This window comes from Eurosta solidaginis, chromosome 1, assembly GCF_040869045.1.
Source record: "Eurosta solidaginis isolate ZX-2024a chromosome 1, ASM4086904v1, whole genome shotgun sequence".
Taxonomy (NCBI): domain Eukaryota; kingdom Metazoa; phylum Arthropoda; class Insecta; order Diptera; family Tephritidae; genus Eurosta; species Eurosta solidaginis.
In genome coordinates, this window is record NC_090319.1 from 295,626,217 (window position 1) to 295,648,118 (window position 21,902).

The window sequence follows — 21,902 nt, forward strand, 5'->3', positions numbered from 1 at the left end:
ACCAGATATGAAAATAATTCTTTCACACGAATTTGCCGCAAATTTCCCGTAGATAAGTGGCATATTTTATAAATTCCAAAAAAAAAAATTAAATTTTTTTTATGGTGCACCGCCAACTTCATGTGAAGTTAGCGTGCCACCTTTCGAAAACCACCTTAGACACCAGATAGGAAAATAATTCTTGCACACGAATTTGACGCAAAGTTCCCGTGAATAAGTGGCATATCTTATAAATTCCAAAAAAAAAATTAAAATTTTTTTTATGGTGCACCGCCAACTTCATGTGAAGTTAGCGTGCCATCTTTCGAAAACCACATTAGACACCAGATAGGAGAATAATTCTTGCACACGAATTTGCCGCAAATTTCCGTAGATAAGTGGTATATTTTATAAATTCCAAAAAAAAAAATTCAAATTTTTTTTATGGTGAACCGCCAACTTCATGTGAAGTTAGCGTGCCACCTTTCGAAAACCACCTTAGACACCAGATATGAAAATAATTCTTTCACACGAATTTGCCGCAAATTTCCCGTAGATAAGCGGCATATTTTATAAATTCCAAAAAAAAAATTTAATTTTTTTTATGGTGCACCGCCAACTTCATGTGAAGTTAGCGTGCCACCTTTCGAAAACCACCTTAGACACCAGATAGGAAAATAATTCTTGCACATGAATTTGACGCAAAGTTCCCGTGAATAAGTGGCATATCTTATAAATTCCAAAAAAAAAAATTAAAATTTTTTTTATGGTGCACCGCCAACTTCATGTGAAGTTAGCGTGCCATCTTTCGAAAACCACATTAGACACCAGATAGGAGAATAATTCTTGCACACGAATTTGCCGCAAATTTCCGTAAATAAGTGGCATATCTTATAAATTCCAAAAGAAAAATTAAAATTTTTTTATGGTGCACCGCCAACTTCATGTGAAGTTAGCGTGCCATCTTTCGAAAACCACCTTAGACACCAGATATGAAAATAATTCTTTCACACGAATTTGCCGCAAATTTCCCGTAGATAAGCGGCATATTTTATAAATTCCAAAAAAAAAATTTAATTTTTTTTATGGTGCACCGCCAACTTCATGTGAAGTTAGCGTGCCACCTTTCGAAAACCACCTTAGACACCAGATAGGAAAATAATTCTTGCACATGAATTTGACGCAAAGTTCCCGTGAATAAGTGGCATATCTTATAAATTCCAAAAAAAAAAATTAAAATTTTTTTTATGGTGCACCGCCAACTTCATGTGAAGTTAGCGTGCCATCTTTCGAAAACCACATTAGACACCAGATATGAAAATAATTCTTTCACACGAATTTGCCGCAAATTTCCCGTAGATAAGTGGCATATTTTATAAATTCCAAAAAAAAAGTGTTAATGAGAATTTTAAAAGGGAGTGGGCTTAATTCTATAGGTGGACGCCTTTTCGAGATATCGCTATAAAGATGGACCAGGGGTGACTCTAGAATGTGTTTGTACGATATGGGTATCAAATTAAAGGTATTAATGAGGGTTTTAAAAGAAAGTGGTGGTAGTTGTATAGGTGGTCGGCTTTTCGAGATATCGCCATAAAGGTGGACCAGGGGTGACCCTAGAATTTGTTTGTACAATATGGGTATCAAACGAAAGGTGTTAATGAGTATTTTAAAAGGGCGTTCATGTGAAGTTAACGTGCCACCTTTCGAAAACCACCTTAGACACCAGATAGGAAAATAATTCTTTCACACTAATTTTCCGCAAATTTCCCGTAGATAAGTGGCATATTTTATAAATTCCAAAAAAAAAATTCAAATTTTTTTTTATGGTGCACCGCCAACTTCATGTGAAGTTAGCGTGCCACCTTTCGAAAACAACCTTAGATACCAGATAGGAAAATAATTCTTTCACACGAATTTGCCGCAAATTTCCCGTAGATTAGTGGCATATTTTATAAATTCCAAAAAAAAAAATTCAAATTTTTTTTATGGTGCACCGCCAACTTCATGTGAAGTTAGCGTCCACCTTTCGAAAACCACCTTAGACACCAGATATGAAAATAATTCTTGCACACGAATTTGCCGCAAATTTCCCGTAGATAAGTGGCATATTTTATAAATTCCAAAAAAAAAATTTAAATTTTTTTATGGTGCACCGCCAACTTCATGTGAAGTTAGCGTGCCACCTTTCGAAAACCACCTTGGACACCAAATAGGAGAATAATTCTTGCACACGAATTTGCCGCAAATTTCCCGTAGATAAGTGGCATATTTTATAAATTCCAAAAAAAAAAAATTCAAATTTTTTTTAAGGTGCACCGCCAACTTCATGTGAAGTTAACGTGCCACCTTTCGAAAACCACCTTAGACACCAGATAGGAAAATAATTCTTTCACACGAATTTGCCGCAAATTTCCCGTAGATAAGTGGCATATTTTATAAATTCCAAAAAAAATTCAAATTTTTTTTATGGTGCACCGCCAACTTCATGTGAAGTTAGCGTGCCACCTTTCGAAAACCACCTTAGACACCAGATAGGAAAATAATTCTTGAACACGAATTTGCCGAAAATTGCCCGTAGATAAGTGGCATATTTTATAAATTCCAAAAAAAAATTCCAATCTTTTTTATGGTGCACCGCCAACTTCATGTGAAGTCAGCGTGCCACCTTTCGAAAACCACCTTAGACATCAGATAGGAGAATAATTCTTGCACACGAATTTGCCGCAAATTTCCGTATATAAGTGGCATATTTTATAAATTCCAAAAAAAAATTCCAATCTTTTTTATGGTGCACCGCCAACTTCATGTGAAGTTAGCGTGCCAGCTTTCGAAAACCACCTTAGATACCAGATAGGAAAATAATTCTTTCACACGAATTTGCCGCAAATTTCCCGTAGATTAGTGGCATATTTTATAAATTCCAAAAAAAAAAATTCAAATTTTTTTTATGGTGCACCGCCAACTTCATGTGAAGTTAGCGTGCCACCTTTCGAAAACCACCTTAGACCAGATATGAAAATAATTCTTGCACACGAATTTGCCGCAAATTTCCTGTAGATAAGTGGCATATTTTATAAATTCCAAAAAAAAAAATTCAAATTTTTTTTATGGTGCATCGCCAACTTCATGTGAAGTTAGTGTGCCACCTTTCGAAAACCACCTTAGACCAGATATGAAAATAATTCTTGCACACGAATTTGCCGCAAATTTCCCGTAGATAAGTGGCATATTTTATAAATTCCAAAAAAAAAAAATCAAATTTTTTTATGGTGCATCGCCAACTTCATGTGAAGTTAGTGTGCCACCTTTCGAAAACCACCTTAGACACCAGATAGGAGAATAATTCTTGCACACGAATTTTCCGCAAATTTTCCGTAGATAAGTGGAATATTTTATAAATTCCAAGAAAAAAAATTCAAATTTGTTTTATGGTGCACCGCCAACTTCATGTGAAGTTAGCGTGCCACCTTTCGAAAACCACCTTAGACACCAGATAGGAAAATAATTCTTGCACGTGAATTTGCAGTGGAATACTTTATAAATTCGCAAAAAAATTTTTTTAAGGTGCACCGTATGGTAAGTGGCATATTTTATAAATGCATAGTCATAGTCAAAATAAAATAGGATTTAAATTTAGTTACAGCTTTTTGATATAATTTTCTCTGAGCTATCACTCTAACTTCACGTGAACCATAAAAATTTTTTTGTTTCACGGATAAATTACGGCAAGTTCACGGCAATTTTCCCAATATGTAATTTTTTTCCACGTAAAAGTTGTCTTGCCAACTTGATAGAGGTCACAGTGGTTGTATGGGTGTATGTGGCGACGGAAAATTAATTAATTAACTGTTAAAGTAAATTAAACTTGTTCAAAATTCGGAAAAATAAGTTAAAATGTATAATATACATGGTACTGAAATTTGGAGATTTTTTTTCTTCATGCAAAAACTAGAATGAGTTCATATGAACAGATGAAAGAATAGCTATTCCGTATACGGGCTATCAGTGTGTAACTTAACAAAATTTGATGTAAATCTATATATATCTATGAATCTTCCTAAACAGTAAGCTGTCATGGAAGCTCAACGTGGAGGAGAGGGTGAAGAAGGCCTCAACGACAGTTTATGCATGTAAAATAATGCTGGGGTGTACGTGGGCCTTAAGGCCCTCTCTTTCTCATTGGGTTTTTACAGCGATTGTAAGCCCTATTCTATACTATGGAGTTCTTGTTTGGTTGAAAGCCACACAAAAAACAACCTACCTCAAAAATTTTGAGGGGTATGCAGACTATCAATGCTTAGTATTACGGGAGCCCTGAAAAAAACCCCGACGGCCGCACTGTATGCCAGCCTGCACATTCCACCTGTAGACCTGGTAGCAAAGAACATAGCGTTAACAACTGCAACCAGGCTCGGTGCCTCGGGGCAGCTTGAGCGCCGACCATACGGCCATAGTAGTATAGCGCCATCAATCACAAGACGAACAGACCACCTGATTCCCTATATGCGCTTCAAGGGGATCTTAAGTTCACAATAGAGGTGGACGGTTCGCGCATGGGTGCTCAACTGGCGAACGAGGCGATACATGTGTACATATATGGTTCAAAAGTAGTGGAAGGAGTGGGGTCTGCGGTATACTATGCTGATCCGGAAATTAACAGATCCTACAGGCTGCCGGATTACTGTAGCGTTTTCCAAGCGGAAATATTAGCCGTAACCAAAGCAGGAGAAACCATGGAAGAGAATAGCTTAAGCTGCAACCGTGTTAACTTTTATATTGACAGTCAAGCAGCAATTAAGGCAATAATCTCGCATAGCACAGCATCTAAATGCGTGTTAAGAGTGTAAACAGTCTCTGGAGAGAATCGGAACAGGGAGAAGCATACATCTTTTTTGGGTCCAAGGGCATATGGGTGATCTACCGACATAACAACTAGAAGATTAGTAAAAAGCAAAGGAAAACATTTGAGACGCAGCCGCTAATCTTTTATAAATCCCCTCTTAGAACCGTCAATTTTCAAGTGAAATTATTTTTTCCCCTCGTTGGTAACTTTTCTAAATTCTTCGCAGTTCCAAACTGCAATATAACAAATGAATACGACACAAAATATGTCAGCAAGTATTTTTGTTGTATAGGGAGAATGTTTAAAAAAGTTCTTCGCGAAATTTTGTATGTGAATGGGCAAGGCGAAATAAACTTCAATTGTCACGTCTGAAGTTCCTTCATATTTACAAACGCAACATCTTGGTTGATTGTAGAGATGTTATTGGAATGCATAAGATTGTGTTAAACGCATCTATATGAAAAATGTCGATGTGCCGCTGCTTTGAAACTCGAATGGGACGAGTCTGTTCCGCAGAATATTTTATCGGCTTGGCAAACCATTCTTGACAATCTTTCGCATCTTACTGCAATCAAGGTTCCAAGGTACTGCTTATCAACTAATATTCAGTCTCTCCAAATACATGGATTTTGTGATTCGTCGATTCCCGCTTATGGCTGTAGATATACGCGCATTCTTGATTGTGATGGCAATGTTCGCGTGCGCCTTCTGACGGCGAAGTCCAGGGTGGCCCCTACCAAACCACAGTCACTACCAAAACTGGAGGGACGCAACAAATTAAATGGGGTTTGTCCTATCCCCACTTTGGTTTAACTTCTATATATCAAAGCTACCTTTGCCACCAGAAGGAGTTACTATCGTTTCCTACGCTGATGTCTGCACAATAATGGCCACAGGCTCAGGCCCACAGATATATGAGATTTGCAACAAAATAAACGGCGACTTTCCTGGTCTCTCCAGTTTTTTCACCTCGTGAAACCTTACATTATCACCGACTAAATTATCGGCGACCTTATTTATAACATGGACGTCCCAAATATCGACCATTTTGAACATCCACGTCAATACATTTTGGTGAGCATGCAGCCGCAATTGTACCGAAAAGCCAGAGCTGTAATAAGATCTTGCTGGCAGTACTTGGGGAAAAAGAAAAAAAAAAGAATAAAGAAACGCTCATTACCACTTACAAAGCAATTGGCCGGCCGATTGCATGCTACGCATCCCCGATATGTTCGCCAAGCGTAAAGACTACCCACTGGAAGAAGCTACAGGCCTGCCAAAATACTGCCCTCAGAAACCTGGGTATCCCAACAGACATCTGATTGATGAGCTAACACCGCCCAGGGGCTTAAGGAGTCATCTCCGTAAGCATTATGAGGAAATACGGCACTTGAGAACACAGCCGTATGAAGCCAAAAAACACAAGCAGGTCCTCAGTGAACTCCACAAACAGCCGCCGGACCTCTATGCCAGGAACTGCCCTGTGAATCCTGTACTCAAAGAACAATACCCTAAACTTGCAGAAGAGGAACGCACACTCCCTAGGGAAATGCGAGTCACTCTAGCTCAACTTCGATCTGGATACTGTAACAGGTTAAACTCTTACCTATCCAGAATCAACCCCGACATACAAAACAAATGGCCTGCTTGTAATGTGTCCCCACATGACACCAACCATCTCTTTAACTGTATTGTGGAACCAACGCCTCTAACACCCCTCTCACTATGGTCCACCCCTGTTGAAACAGCAAGTTTCCGTGGACTACCGTTAGAGGATATTGATGGCAATTTGTGATCGGTTGCACCTATTGGACGAGACGAAGCACTGCTACAACAACAACAAGAACAACAACCAAAACTGGAGCTTTGTGGTGCACTACTACTCTCCCGACTTTTAACGGAAATTACACCTTTGTTTTCTAATTATAATTCTGATACATTTCTTTGGACAGATTTGCAAATTGCACTTCACTAGGTTCAACTGCATTCAGCTACGCTTTCTGCTTTCGTTGGCAACAGAGTATCGGAAATACAGTGATTAACATTGGATGCTCATTGGAGACGTGCGTAAAGCTGGCAGACCCAAGTGCTCAAAAGTAAGTTCCAGTTGATTGAGAATTAAGTGCATTTTAGCTGCTATTTAGGGCCACAAAAGATAATTTAGGTGCTCATTTGGTTTTCGAGATATTCGCAAAAATGTGTGGGTCTGCTAGCTTAACGTCAAGCTAGCAGACCCACATTTTAAATTTCATTTTATTTTAAATAAAAAATATATCAAAATTAGGAGCTATTTAGGTGCTTTTTAGGCCCACAAAAGATAATTAAGGTTTTCATTTAGTTTTCGAGATATTCGCAAAAAAGTGTGTATTTTAAATAAAAAATATATCAAAATTAGGAGCTATTTAGGTGATTTTTAGGGCCACAAAAGAAAATTTGGCTTTACATTTAGTTTTCGAGATATTCGCAAAAAAGCTTGACGTTAATCTAGCAGACCCACAATTTAAATTTCATTTTATTTTAAATAAAAAATATATCAAAACTAGGAGCTATTTAGGTGATTTTTAGGTCCACAAAAGATAATTTAGGTTTTCGTTTAGTTTTCAAGATATTGGCAAAAAAGTGTGGGTCTGCTAGCTTAACGTCAAGCTAGCAGACCCACAAATAAAATTTTATTTTATTTTAAATAAAAAAAATATATCAAAATTAGGAGCTATTTAGGTGCTTTTTAGGGCCACAAAAGATAACTTAGGTTTTCATTTAGTCTTCGAAATATTCGCAAAAAAGTGTGGGCCTGCTAGCTTAACGTCAAGCTAGCAGACCCACAAATTAAATTTCATTTTATTTAAAATAAAAAATATATCAAAAGTAGGAGCTATTTAGGTGCTTTTTAGGGCCACAAAAGATAATTTAGGTTTTCATTTAGTTTTCAAGATATTCGCAAAAAAGTGTGTGTCTGCTAGCTTAACGTCAAGCTAGCAGACCCACAAATTAAATTTCATTTTATTTAAAATAAAAAAGGAAATTTAAATTGTGGGTCTGCTAGCTTTTTTGCGAATATTTCGAAAACTAAATGAAAACCTAAGTTATCTTTTGTGGCCCTAAAAAGCACCTAAATAGCTCCTAATTTTGATATATTTTTTATTTAAAATAAAACGAAATTTAAATTGTGGGTCTGCTAGCTTGACGTTAAGCTAGCATACCCACACTTTTTTGCGAATATCTCAAAAGCCAAATGAGCACCTAAATTATTTTTTGTGGCCCTAAATAGCACCTAAAATGCACTTAATTCTCAAACAACTTAAACTTATTTTTGAGCACTTGGGTCTGCCAGCTTTACGCACGTTCATTGGAGACATGTCTGAACTGCTGTTTGTAAAACGCCCTATCTCAACATAATTCGTAAATCGGCGTTCAGTCGAGTTAGGGTGATATTCCCCTTAACAGTCAATTTATAACAACAGCCTTCAATTACTTCATATATATATAGTGTTTTACTTACGCGGTATTTTACCCCAGAAGTGAATACAACTCGAAGGCTTTGCTTTATTATTAAATGGTTAAGGTTTTTTAATATTTAGTTTAATTTAAATTGTAGAACCTTTATTATACAGAGTTTGGAAATGGTGTTACACAGAAATTTGTAAATTGATGAACACGTCGTCTCGTAGTCACGCGCGCTCGATTTCAACTAAACTACCACATATAATTGTTTAAATAATTTAAAAAATCGGAAATATATGGACTTGTTATGTCTGTAAATACATAGGGACCGATGTCTTCATGACCAAAAAGTGCCACCGCACAAAGTTGTCCTTGAAAAACGCCCGCTGCTCCAATATCTCCAGAAGTCGGATTTCTTCCTGGCTTTCCAGCACACATGGTTGTAGCTGAAAAATATACATCTATGCCGTAAGGAGCGACGCAGTCCCATTTGTCTATTACAACCAGTTTAGAAGTTTTGAGAATATCACTAAATTCCTCACTATTTGAAGTTACCGCACCCCATCCACTAACTTCCAGATTTAGGCACTGACGTAAGTCAGGCTGACATAGAGGTATTGATTTTATTCTATCAGTCTGATCAAAGCATGGATCTACTTTTAACAAAGCTATGTCCATAAATCCTGTGTCACGATTATAGTAATCCTTATCATAATATATTTTAATTACGCTGCGTTTTTCTACTCCTCTATCGTTTACCCGACGTCTATTTTCTTCACCAGCTAGAACGATGAACTTATTCTCATCTAGCTCTGCTACGCAGCGCGCAGCTGTTACCACCGTATGCATCTTGACTAAGGCGCCAACGCAAATATACTTGTTTTCATAAAAAATTGCTACGGTGTGGGAGGTCCGCTCCATTGTTATGTCTTCGCCATTTAAAACGCGAAGTTGCGCATTCGTATGGGTAAAATTGCAACTAAGAACGAGAGACAGGATCGCGAAAAAAATTTCTGAATCCATTTTAGTTTAAGACCTTTTGCACTACTTTTTAAGTATAAAGTATGATAGATTTTGTGGGCGCTATTTATACCAAATTGAGTCGTGTGAATAAAAAATAAGCAAACACTTTTTCTTCTAGATTCTAGGAATTCGACATAAGAAAAACAATTTAAGTGAAACTATACAAAGAACATATTTTTTTAATTAGTTGAACAACCAAATTTTGCTCTTTTTATACAAGCATATTCCAGCTAAATTAAATGAGCTCAGCCTTAACCAAATATTTTGCTTCACTTTCGTCAAAGGAAATTTCCTAGCAATTGTTGAGTTGTGTTGTTAATTTGAAACGTGTACCTACAACTTCATTTTTTTTACCTTTATATTAAATCCCTTTCATGTTTGTCCCCTCATTTCCATACGAATTTTTGACCGACGGAAAAGTCTTTTTCGGTAACTTCCGTTGAGCTAGACACTTGATACTTAGAACATAGTTCAGATCTGGGAGACATTACAATGCAAGTGAAAAAAAATCCGCTAGGTGGCGCACGGATCGAGATATACAGAAAATTAATTTTAAAATGGAAATTTTGCGATCGACTTTTAGCTAACCTCTCGGTGATCCAGCGACTTGAAACTTAGCACATAGTTTGTGAGTCGATGGCACTACAATTCGCGGAAAACATAATGCCGCCAGGTGGCAGACGAATCGAGATAAACGAAAATCCCTGAAAAAACGCAGGGAATCTTGCGATCGATTTTTAAGTAACTTCCCGGTGAGCTCGAGACTTGAAACTTGGGCCGTGAGTCAGAAGCCGGTGATAATGCAATATTTGATCAAAAAAATTTCGCTAGGTGGCGCATCGATCGAGATATTAGGCAAATTAATTTTAATTTGGGAATCTTCCACTCCGTTTTTAACTAACTTCCGGGTTACCTAGAGACTTGTAATTTAGCACATGGTTCGAGAACCGGTGACAATACAATTTATAGAAAACAAAGTTCCGCTAGGTGGCGTGCTAATTGAGATAACTAGAAATCCCTGAAAAACGATGGGAATCTTGCGATCCTTTTTTAGTAACTTGCCGGTGAGCAAGAGACTTGAATCTTGGGCCGTGGGTCCAAACCAGGTGACAATGCAACATTTGATTAAAAAAGTTCCGCTAGGTGGCGCATGGATCGAGATATTAGGAAAATTAATTTTAATTTGGGAATCTTTCAATCCATTTTTAAATAACTTCCCGGTTACCTAGAGACTTGTAACTTAGCACATGGTTCGAGAACCGGTGACAATACAATTTATAGAAAACAAAGTTCCGCTAGGTGGCGTGCTAATTGAGATAACAAGAAATCCCTGAAAAACGATGGGAATCTTGCGATCGATTTTTGAGTAACTTGCCGGTGAGCTAGAGACTTGAAACTTGGGCCGTGCGTCAGAACCCGGTGACAACGCAACATTTGATAAAAAAAAATTCGCTAGGTGGCACGCGGATCGAGATAGTAAGAAAACATATTTTAATTTGGGAATTTTCAATCCATTTTTAACTAACTTCCCGGTTACCTAGAGACTTGAAATCGAGGTGGAATTCTGTTGTTTTTGCCAGTGTTGTCAGCGAAAATTCCACTTATTCTCTTAAATCTTGCTATTTTAAACAAATAAATGAAGATAAGAATTTTCACATAGTAATTACTTAAATTACTAATCAAAGTTGCAATTGCCTTTTTGTAGGCAGTACTAAAAAATTGAAAATAAAAAGATGATAAAAAAATGTTAAGCACTACCTTTATATAAATGGACCAAAAAATAGAATGCAATTTTTCCTTTAATACAGACATAGTCTTGTTGAATTTTGACTAAAAAACTTTAACAATAGCTCTTGTAAAGGAATTTTGGGATTTAAAATTATAAAGGTAGAGCGCGTGTTTAAATTTTAAATAATCAATTAGTTAATCACAAGTACATGGTTTGCCTTAAATTGAAGGATTGCGCTCCACCTTTATAGTTTTAAATCCCAAAATTCTTTTATAAGAGCTATTGTTAAAGTTTTTTAGTCAAAATTCAACAAGACTATGTCTGGATTAAAGGAAAAATTGCCTTCTATTTTTTGGTCCAGTTATATAAAGGTAGTGCTTATCATCTTTTTTTAATGAGTAAATACAAAAAAACAATGGGTACACTTAATTAGTTTTATCTGTTTCCAAAATGCTTAGTATGTTCAAGGTATTTATGCATATTCCAGCGAAATGAAATGAGCTCAGCCTTAACCAAATATTTTGCTTTACTTTTGTCAAAGAAAATTTCCTAATAATTGTTAGTTTATAAATGTATTCGCAGAGTTGTGTTGTGTTGTTAATTTGAAACGGGTAGCTACAACTTTATTTTTAATGAGTAAATACAAAAAAACAATGGGTACACTTAATTAGTTTTATCTGTTTCCAAACTGCTTAATATGTTCTACTAGCGTTACCTGGCGTACGTTGTAACGCCCGAGATCGAATGAATGTTGCGATATTTTTTCTGTTTTGTTTGTTGATAATTTAATTTATTGTTCTGTAAATTAAATTGAATTTTGTACGCATATTTGGTGAAATTTTCTGTTAAAATATTTTATTCTTGTATCTTATTGTAATGCATGTGGGTACACAATAGTTTTGGTTTATTCGTTCGGTGCAAAGATAAACAATTTTTTTGGTGTTCCAACTCTAGAGCAAGCAACATATAGCTGGCCGTGGGAAAAACACGGACTCTCTAAATTTAAGCCTGCAACAGTAAGCGATTGCAAAAGCAAGGCAGGAAACTGTAAGCGCTTAAAATTAAATGGCAAATCTGTAGGAATCATTGGGATCCATGGTATGAGCACATCTTCACCTTTGCTTTTACCGCTGATGATTGTTGCTTCGATTAAATTCGGCATTAATATCTAAACGCAAAGTCTGGTTCCATTGCACAATTTTGGTGGGTTTAAATTCCGAAGAAGCATGATTGATGAGCCAATTTTCAAAGTTGATATATACGCAGGCATTCCAGCTGGTTCTAAAGAGTTTAGAAATTCAATTGGATAATTCACAATTTTATCGTCATCGTAACTGTGTCGATCGATTTATATTTCTTCACTTCACCTGGAAATTGGTTTTGAATGCGATCATTGATTTTGTTAACATAATCATTTTTGGGAGCTAAGATAGTTCGTTCGCATAGCCAAAAACAAAAACATTTAAATTTAAAATTCTTAATTCTGAAATATGAAAAACTTTCGGCTTAATCGAAGGAACCTACATCCAAAATTTGGTGATGATTGAAGTATGGGAAACACGTTATTACAGGGAACACACACACAGAATATGATTTTTATAGAAGATGTAGATAGACTGAAGCTAAACAATTTTTTTATCGGCGGCAGATTACTAAACGTCCAAAAGGCATAACAGCTAAACTCAACAATGCAGTCAAACTTCAGGTGTTAAAATAACTTAAGTTTGTACGGCAGCCATAGTTCTGAAAAATCCCACATTTTACTGGAGGCATAAGGACTTAACGTCATATAGCTCCTTATACATTTTCATTATCCTACCATTACTACACCAAGAGATATTCAGTATGATATATTCCATTAGTATGGGAGGTGCCACGCCCCCTTCTTCCCGATTCCACATTTTCTTGGTGGTGTTAGGGATTGACCTAATATAACTCCCTACTGAATTTCAATGTTCTGGCATGTATACCTTCAAAGTTATGCAGTACCAAAGATTTCATTTGTATGGGAGGTGCCACGCCCCTTTTATATATCGAAATTATTTTTAGCCTAAAACCTTCAAGTTGATCGAAGGAACCTATAACCAAAATTTGGTGATTGAAGTGTGGGAAATACGTTTCCATAGCGAACATACACACACACACAGAATTTGATTTTTATATGTGACCCGGCCTATGAAAAGGTGGCTTATGACTCAAAAAAAATAATTCAAAAGAAAAACTAATAAGAAACTGAAGAAATGCATTGTTTATCTTTAATAGCTGTTTCTTTCTTGAGTCATAAGCCACCTTTTCATAGGCCGGGTTACATATATAGATTGTGTACTGCCACAAAACCATATTTGGGAGCAGTGAACTATTTATTCACAAAATTCAAGGTATTTAAGCATAGCGAAATGAAATGAGCTCATCATTGACCAAATATTTTGCTTTACTTTTGTCAAAGAATAATTGTTTGTTTATAAATGTATTCGCAGAGTTGGGTTGTGTTGTTAATTTGAAACACCTCTCTGAAGTTGGCAAGACAACTTTTACGTGGAAAAAATTACCTATTGGGAAAATTACCGTGAATTTGCCGTAATTTATCCGTGAAACAAAAAAATGTTCCGTGGCCATAATTTAGAAAATGTTGGCGTGCCACCCTCAGAAAACCACCTTAGAGACCAGCTAGGAAAATAATTCTTGCACACGAATTTGCCGTAAATTTGCCGTAGATAAGTGGCATATTTTATAATTTCCAAAAAGAAATAAAATTTTTTATGGTGCACCGCCTACTTCACGTGAAGTTAGCGTGCCACTTTTCGAAAGCCACCTTAGTCACCAGTTAGGAAAATATTTCTTGCACGTGAATTTGCCGTGAATTATCCGTGAAACAAAAACATTTGCCGTGGCCATATTTTAGAAAATACAGGGGGCACGCCAACTTACGTGATCCTTCGAAATACAGCCGAAAGGTTTTTTCGTTGTAACTTGGTTATTTGACGTCCGATTTTTTAAATTGATATGTCATTATTTTGGCCTTGAGAAGCTTCACATTTCCGTTTAACTTCAGAGAGGTGTTATAGCTTCTAAGTAAGCCGGACCATGGTAGTTTTTCATTCCAATAAATGAATGGAAGCAACTTAAAACTACAAACAAACAAACAAAACTTACAGCTTGCGCTGGAAATTTGGATTCCAAATAAGAGCGAGAAAGGAACCAGTACATAAAAACAGCAATTAGAAATAATATGATTATTTATTTAACATTTAATTTATAATCAAGTGAACTTTAAAATTGATCTGCTCTTCAAACACGAATTTTGTTGTTTAAGAAAATTGCTTTGTCGGACAAATTAATTTTACAGTTCACTTCAGAAAACGGCCCTTAGTATTGCGGAAAATCACAAAAAAATTAAATTATATTTTGAAAAGTGTATTAATCTCAGCAGTTCTATATAAGAAACAAAAGGAAATACTTGGTTACATAAACTTACATTTTTAGAGATCGTACTTTTTTTAAATAACACTATACGACCATTTTTGTAGGGCAATTCATAAGCAAAAAAGAATCCCTTCTTTGGAAATTATCCTTAAAATCAAAGCTAATGATTTGATTTAGAGCTTCGAAATCGTATACTTAATATATATATTTTATTGGTCTGTTTTACTGAAAAAATAAAGAACTGTAGGCGTGGTCTGTTATCATTTGTATTGTATTCACACTTTTAAGTTAGCCTTCGAAAAAAAAAATTAAGAGCAATTAATAACACAGAACACAAAAAAATCTGGTATTGTGACGGATTGCATGTACTTTGATGCGCTGAGTAGCAGGTATAGCAGGTCCCGCTTGGGCCCTAACCTCAAAAAACGCTGTATCGTCAACGATTTTTTTTTTTTTTTGAATTTTTTTAGGTTAGGGCAAAACCACATCACTATAGGCGAATTTTTATCGCAGTCTCGGATTCGGTTTATCAAATTGCATGCGAAAACGTGCCAGATTTGCCTGCTTTTTTGTATTGCAGTGTAATTTTTTGCTTTTAGTTTTTCGAAGATATGCTCTTTGACTCCTTATAGCTCCTGTGATATAAGCTTGAAAAGAAAAAAACATATTTCTACAACCTAAATAAGAAGAAAGGCAGATATTTTTACTATTTTAAACATAGTTTATAAAAAAGGTATTTGATCGGAACGAGAAAGTCGATATCTTTGATTTCGATGCTAACTTCGAAAAAGGGGGAAATTACTTGTCAGCTCATGGATCAATCAAAAACATTGGCCGAATGTTATTAATTAAAAATTTTTATTTTTTTATTTTTTATAAAACATCAATGGAACAATATTTTTAAATAAAAAAATAAAGATATTTGAGGCTTCTACAAAATAAAATACGTTATATTCAGAAACAAAAAGAAATATTATTAGTTTTTGGGCGCATATGTATGCGGTATGGCTATAGGTTAAGAATAAACTTAAATTTATTTACAGATCAATGTTAATACCATTGAATTCATTAAAGTTATATTTTGTTAGCAATAGTTCGCAATCAATTACAGCTTCGTCTAAACATTTTGACGCTCTGCCAAATGGGACACGTGTAACTGGTACTGCGAATACTGCTTCCACAATTGCAGTAATGTCAGCATCATAATTTGTGTTCTTCCAATAGTCCAAAACATGCGCGTTAAGTGGAAGCATTGATTTATTTGATAATAAACCAATTAATTTTTGCTTAAAACTTTGCAAAGATTCATCAATTCCCCTTGGTTTAGCATATAAATTCATTATTCGTTGAGTCAATTTATCATAGATTTTATTTGATGTTGAAGCTGGCTCTTGATTCAGTCTAGTAGTTGTAGTAGGTTCAACGACTTCAGTAATTTCATAAGCTACTGTGCTGAATGTGCTTTCCACACTTTCAACAAATTCTTCTTGTTTTACTGGCGGTAATTTGATATCTGTATTTTCAACGGCATACTCTGTTGTTAGTACATTTTCCGGTTCACATTTAATCTCAGATGAAATGCTTGGAGTATAGTCAGGAAAAATGTGTACTGAAGTAGGTAAAATTTGTGTAGAGTTGTCAAAACCACTTCCTAGAGTCGATGAAGCTTGTGATTTATTTTTTAAATTTGTATTAATTATTTTATATACTTGAGTTAAATGTGCCTATAAAGAAATGTCAAAAGCGAAAATTAGTTTAGTAAACGTGTGAACATGAGACGATAGAGTGCACTTGAGCTAGTTGAAGTTGAACTCGATTCAATTGTTCAGGCACACCGTGTTCTGTCTTTTTTATTTTTTAGAATTACCTGAACATTCTGCTTTTGTTCATTGCTCAGCATAACCGAATTATTGAAGTTAAATCGTGGATCTAAATATATAGCTGATTGAAATGCTTCTTCTTTGAGTATTTCTTGTTTATATTTTTGCATGGATTGTACGAAGTATTGAACATACCATGAGGTTTGTAAAAGTTCTTCCAATTCAATTTCGCAACTTAACCAATCTCTATAAAAATCGCCGAAAGTGTATTGTTCATTGTTCAATTGGTTATTAAGATCAACTAATGGTGTCAATATGTTGATTATATTTACAACAAAATCCAAATTTGTATGAAACTCAGGAACTAAATTGTCTAGTTGTATTCTATTTTCTAATAAAGACTTTAACATTTTATAAGTGGAAATCCAGTGCGTGGCATCGTCTAGGCAAAAGCTATGCCGTTCACCAACAAGTTTAGTCTGCAATTCTCTTACCACAGCCCTACACTGATTTATTTTATATTTTAATTCGGATGATAAAACATTGGCCACTGTTAATTGTATAATACTGCTAATACTTTTTATTTCTCGAAACTCTATAGCTATTGTGATGAAAAATTTTTCAATATCGTTTGTTTTATTTTCGAATTCGTTTGATGTTTCTTTTTTAAGTTCTCCAGCTTCTGTGTCTTCTACAGATTTGCATGTAACTTCTGCAGTATAAGAATATACTTGATTCTTATTGATTTCATAGCTTTCGAGGCAGTTTAGTACAACGTCTTTTATGTCAGTTGTTGCCTTATTCAACTGGATGATAGCTATAAAAGTAGTTTGGAAGTGTTTAAGAACAGTTTATGAAATTGTTTTGATTCAACAAACTAAATATGTTTACTGCTATTTCACAAATTATTTATTTGTTTAGAGTCTACTTTGTTTATTTCTTACAAACTACAAATGAAAGTAGTTAATTAAAAATACAATTTAAATTTTAACATAGCTAAACTATCATTAAAATTGATGACGCTAGTATATGTATTGCGCAACCTTATGCTACTAGCAATCGGATCGTTCAGAGCGTAATTAGTGGAGTGCACTGTATCAACTAGTAACCGATTATTTCTTAAGTTCCGTGGAGGGTCATATAAATTGACCAAATTTCGATAATTTATCACACTGGATGTTACAATTGAAAAGGAATCTCCTCTTCCCACGGTAACTTCCATAGAGAAAATATATTCAACAATACTCTATTCGACTTTTCATCTGCAAGTGTATGTGAACTCCGTTGAATTTCTGCTTATGAATCATATCATGGAAACATATTTTGATACTATAAAGTCAATATGTTGACAAAATGTGAGCTTTAAATCGAAAATGGCATCCGAATCCTTCATTTAGAAGTTTGTTTTTCTGTTTGTTAATAGGGTCAGGTTCGAAAGAAGCCGTGTTGGAATTGAGAGATTAAATCCCTAACATTGTCGAATAGTTTAGATTGGATTATGCAGTCGAAGAGTTTCGCCAGCGTATCTTGTATAACTATAACCCTGTAACTGCAGACATCGTTTCGATCGCCTGACTTATAGACCGGAACAATGTAAGATGATTTCCACTGTTTTACCCTTATAAACACAATAATGAAATAGCTGAGATACGGGATGAGATAAGGCATAGCTATATAGCTTGAAAAATATAAGAGAAAAGCCTACCAAATCCTGGTTGGAACTAAATTGAAGCGATGAAATAGCCGAGAGTACATCCTCCTGGGAAAGTGAAAAGAATATTATAGAAGATTTTTCTGTGGAAGGAAGTGTAGTAGTGGTGTAGTGATGCTATGATTTGCATAGACTTCCTAAAAAAAAATTTGCAAACAACTGACTGTAGTAAAAAAATTCCAGAAACGTTTCTACTTCTACGTTTTTTTTTTTATAAAGCTTTGGTTACTCTCAGTCATTTTTTTAATTAATTCTTGAGATTTGAGAAGTAAATAAGAACTTAACATAAAAATATAGCTTATTTTCTATTCTTACCCAAAGTATTAAAGTGTATCTTGAAGTTGTCAATATACTGTATACTAATAGTTAAAGCATTCTCATACACTCCTGTTGCTAAATCCAAATAAAGTGATACAATTTTATTTTTAACTTTGTTTCTGATAACATCTCGTATCTTTGCATTCGAGCGCTGCAACAATGTTAAAATGTCAAACGATGTAAGATTTGTGCAAAATTTTTCTTCTTGTGGTGCAATAAGTCTTTTGAAAATTTCATGATCATCGAATAGGCTTATAGATACACCTTTAATCGCTATCAAGGCGACACATAATTTTAAAAATTTACTTTTATCCATGTTACTTGAGCTATTTTCAGTTATGATCACAGGGGTCGTCGAGTCATTTAAACATTCCAAACTGCTACCTTCTTCATTTGTTACACTGTTGTCTTCATCACTTTCGTCGCCGTCAGGATTTCGTTTTTTACTTTTAAAATCCAGTTTTATATTATGTACTAAAATGAAATGTCTTTTTATGATCGAATTACCTAAGCCACTCAATTGTCTGCCACAAACAAGACATTCGGTTTTATGAAGCTTTTTATGTTTTTTATATTTCTTTTTATCTTTTAGTTCCAAAAGTTTTTTCTGATAAATTCGTCTCATTTCCGTATCACGCCATTGTGTTTTAGCCTTATTTTTTAAATTCTTTTCTTTAGATTTATTGCTTGGTGGTTTCTTCTTCGGTCCAATTTGAATATCAATATCATGAATTTTCCTGTAATGTCGTTTCATATTATGTGGCTTAACTCCGATTAATATCTTTCCACATGTTAAACATTCCATAGTTCTGGTTTCTTTGTACATTTTATAAAAACTATTTATTGTTTTGTTTACTATGTAGACTGTTGTACGTTGTTCCATAGAAATTTTGGTATTTTTTGTTTCCGTTCCAGCCATAACGTTGTTTATATCCATCTTTTCCATAGTATTTTTCACTTCGTTTTGTTCTTTAGTATTTATGTATTCCATTTTTAATTGCTTAAACTTAAAAAAAAAAAACAACTTTGGATAAACGTTCAAAACGAAAAAAGAAGTTGGTACAGAAAATACTTTCGAAATGCTCAAGAAAAGTTCTACCAATTTTTAACATCTTCGGTAAGCAGTCTTCGATATAAAATAATCTTTTATTCACAATCAAAAAATTAAATCGACATATTAAAAAGAAACATATCGGCTGCAGTTTCAAAAGCGCAGTATCTTAAGAAATGATAAAAGCCAAATTTCATAAGTTTTTCGCGGAACACCCTACTTTAAAATCGTATTCATAAACGTTCTAGCTCAGAATTTGTTTCAAAAATGGCCTATCTGAGCACAAACTCAATATTTTTTGACATAAGAACGTTCTTTAACGTCATTCTGAAATAGGACTTTTTTGAAAGAAATCCTGAGATAGGGTGTTTATGTATTTTCGAACTGGCACCCGAGATAGGGTGATATACCTGTAAATATGTACATATAAGTATTAGAGATGTAACGGAATTGATTTTGATTGGTACCGGATACGGAAGTCTAAGCATAGTACAAGACACACATAACTCTTTAATTTGATAAGATGACGATTAAAATAATACAGATAAGTTATTGATGAATAGATATGCAACTTTTAGCTCTCTGGGAGCATGCGAAAATGTTCATTTTTCATAGATAACATTGGGCAATGATACGATCATTCAAAGCAGCCTTTGGGTGTTTTGCACCGCATTGATTAATTTTTATGGTTTCTATAGAAAATAGTCGAATTGGGTATCCAAAAACGCATTTTTGTTACAGGATTAAGATACCGAATTCGTTCACTAAATATTTTTTCCCATTCAAAAGTTATTCGCGGATATCAGTTTTGTTGAGAGGCTCCCCGAGCAAAAAGATGTGCTACGCAGAAATTCCTGGGCTTGTGTAAATGGTGTTGGACTAGCTAATTATTTTTAAAAAGTCAATATGTCAACAAGTCATATGCATACATTACTAGAATATTTAAGCCACAAGTTCGGTGTCTACCATAAATTGCAATTTACTTAACTAAGAGCTAAAACTTTACATAAGGTGTTCACTGCTAAGCCAAGTCTAAAAATGTTGGCAGGAGTATAGCAAGTCGCGTTTTGGCCTTGGTATCTATCCACAATCCGAAAGCAGATATTAAAAATTTTGCTTCTGTCATCCATCCACAAAATAAGTATTGATCTGAATTTTTTATATCAAGGATGCTGTTGTTGTTGTTGCTGTAGCGATAAGAACACTCCCCGAAGGCCTTGGGGAGTGTTATCGAGTTGATGGTACTTTACCGGATCCAGATCCGGTACCAAGCCCGACCATCTCGGGAACGATTTGTTATGACCACATGCGACTTTCTAGGCCATACCGCCCTCCCACCCCCTAGATCAATGAGGAGTTCGGGGTCGCCAGAGCCTCGGCTGTTAATGAAACAGGATTCGCCACGGATAGGTGAAGTTGACAATTGGGTTTGGAGAAGCTATGTATTGCGCTGGCAACCTGAAAGGGCTGAGCTACGCAAACCCCTTGAATCCGGTACTTTAGTCGCCTCTTACAACAGGCATACCTTACTTACTTACTTACTTAATTGGCGCTTAACCGTCTAAACGGTTATGGCCGTCCAACAAGGCGCTCCAGTCGCTCCTTCGCTCCGCCAACCGGCGCCAATTGGTCACACCAAGGGAGTTTAAATCGTTTTCCACCTGGTCCTTCCAACGGAGTGGGGGCCGCCCTCTACCTCTGCTTCCATAGGCGGGTTCCGATAGAAACACTTTCTTGGCCGGAGCATCGTCTTTCATTCGCATAACATGGCCTAGCCAGCGCAGCCGCTGCGTTTTAATTCGCTGGACTATGTTGATGTCTGCGTAAAGCTCGTAAAGCTCATCATTAAATCTTCTTCGGTACTCGCCATCGCCAACGCGTAGAGGTCCATAAATCTTTCGAAGTACTTTTCTCTCGAACACTCCCAAACCCGCTTCATCTGCTGTTGTCATGGTCCATGCTTCTGCCACATATAGCAGGACGGGTACGATAAGTGACTTGTAGAGTATGATTTTCGTTCGCCAGAGGACTTTACTTTTCAATTGTCTACATTGTCCAAAGTAGCATTTATTGGCAAGATTGATTCTTCGCCGGATTTCAGTGCTGATGTTGTTGCTAGTGTTGATGCTGGTTCCCAAATAAACGAAGTCTTTTACTATTTCGAAATTATGGCTGCCAACAGTAGCGTGGTTGCGAAGGCGCATATGCGCGTATAGCTCGTACAGCTCATCATTAAATCTTCTTCGGTACTCGCCATCGCCAACGCGTAGAGGTCCATAAATCTTTCGAAGAACTTTTCTCTCGAACACTCCCAAAGCCGCTTCATCTGCTGTTGTCATGGTCCATGCTTCTGCCACATATAGCAGGACGGGTACGATAAGTGACAGAGTATGATTTTCGTTCGCCAGAGGACTTTACTTTTCAATTGTCTACATTGCCCAAAGTAGCATTTATTGGCAAGATTGATTCTTCGCTGGATTTCAGTGCTGATATTGTTGCTAGTGTTGATGCTGGTTCCCAAATAAACGAAGTCTTTTACTATTTCGAAATTATGGCTGCCAACA

At 35.7% G+C, this 21,902-nt stretch overlaps 2 protein-coding genes across 15 annotated transcripts in view; both read right to left on the reverse strand.

Annotated features, from left to right (window-relative positions):
• KrT95D (phosphofurin acidic cluster sorting protein KrT95D) overlaps positions 1-21,902 on the reverse strand; it is a 298,169-nt gene that overhangs the window by 227,290 nt on the left and 48,977 nt on the right. The window lies entirely within an intron of this gene.
• Positions 1-21,902, reverse strand: part of LOC137237465 (uncharacterized) — a 45,595-nt gene that overhangs the window by 21,763 nt on the left and 1,930 nt on the right. Inside the window, exons 2-4 of one of the 2 annotated variants that reach the window (XM_067761120.1) lie at positions 18,285-19,293; positions 16,306-17,075; positions 15,278-16,162 (exon numbers count right to left, since the gene is read on the reverse strand). The exons of the other annotated variant lie outside the window; for it this stretch is intronic. Coding sequence (XP_067617221.1) covers positions 15,476-16,162; positions 16,306-17,075; positions 18,285-19,278 — 2,451 coding nt within the window. The 5' untranslated portion in view covers positions 19,279-19,293 and the 3' untranslated portion in view covers positions 15,278-15,475. Of the gene's footprint in view, positions 1-15,277; positions 16,163-16,305; positions 17,076-18,284; positions 19,294-21,902 lie in introns of those variants that run through there. 2 annotated transcript variants of the gene reach the window in all.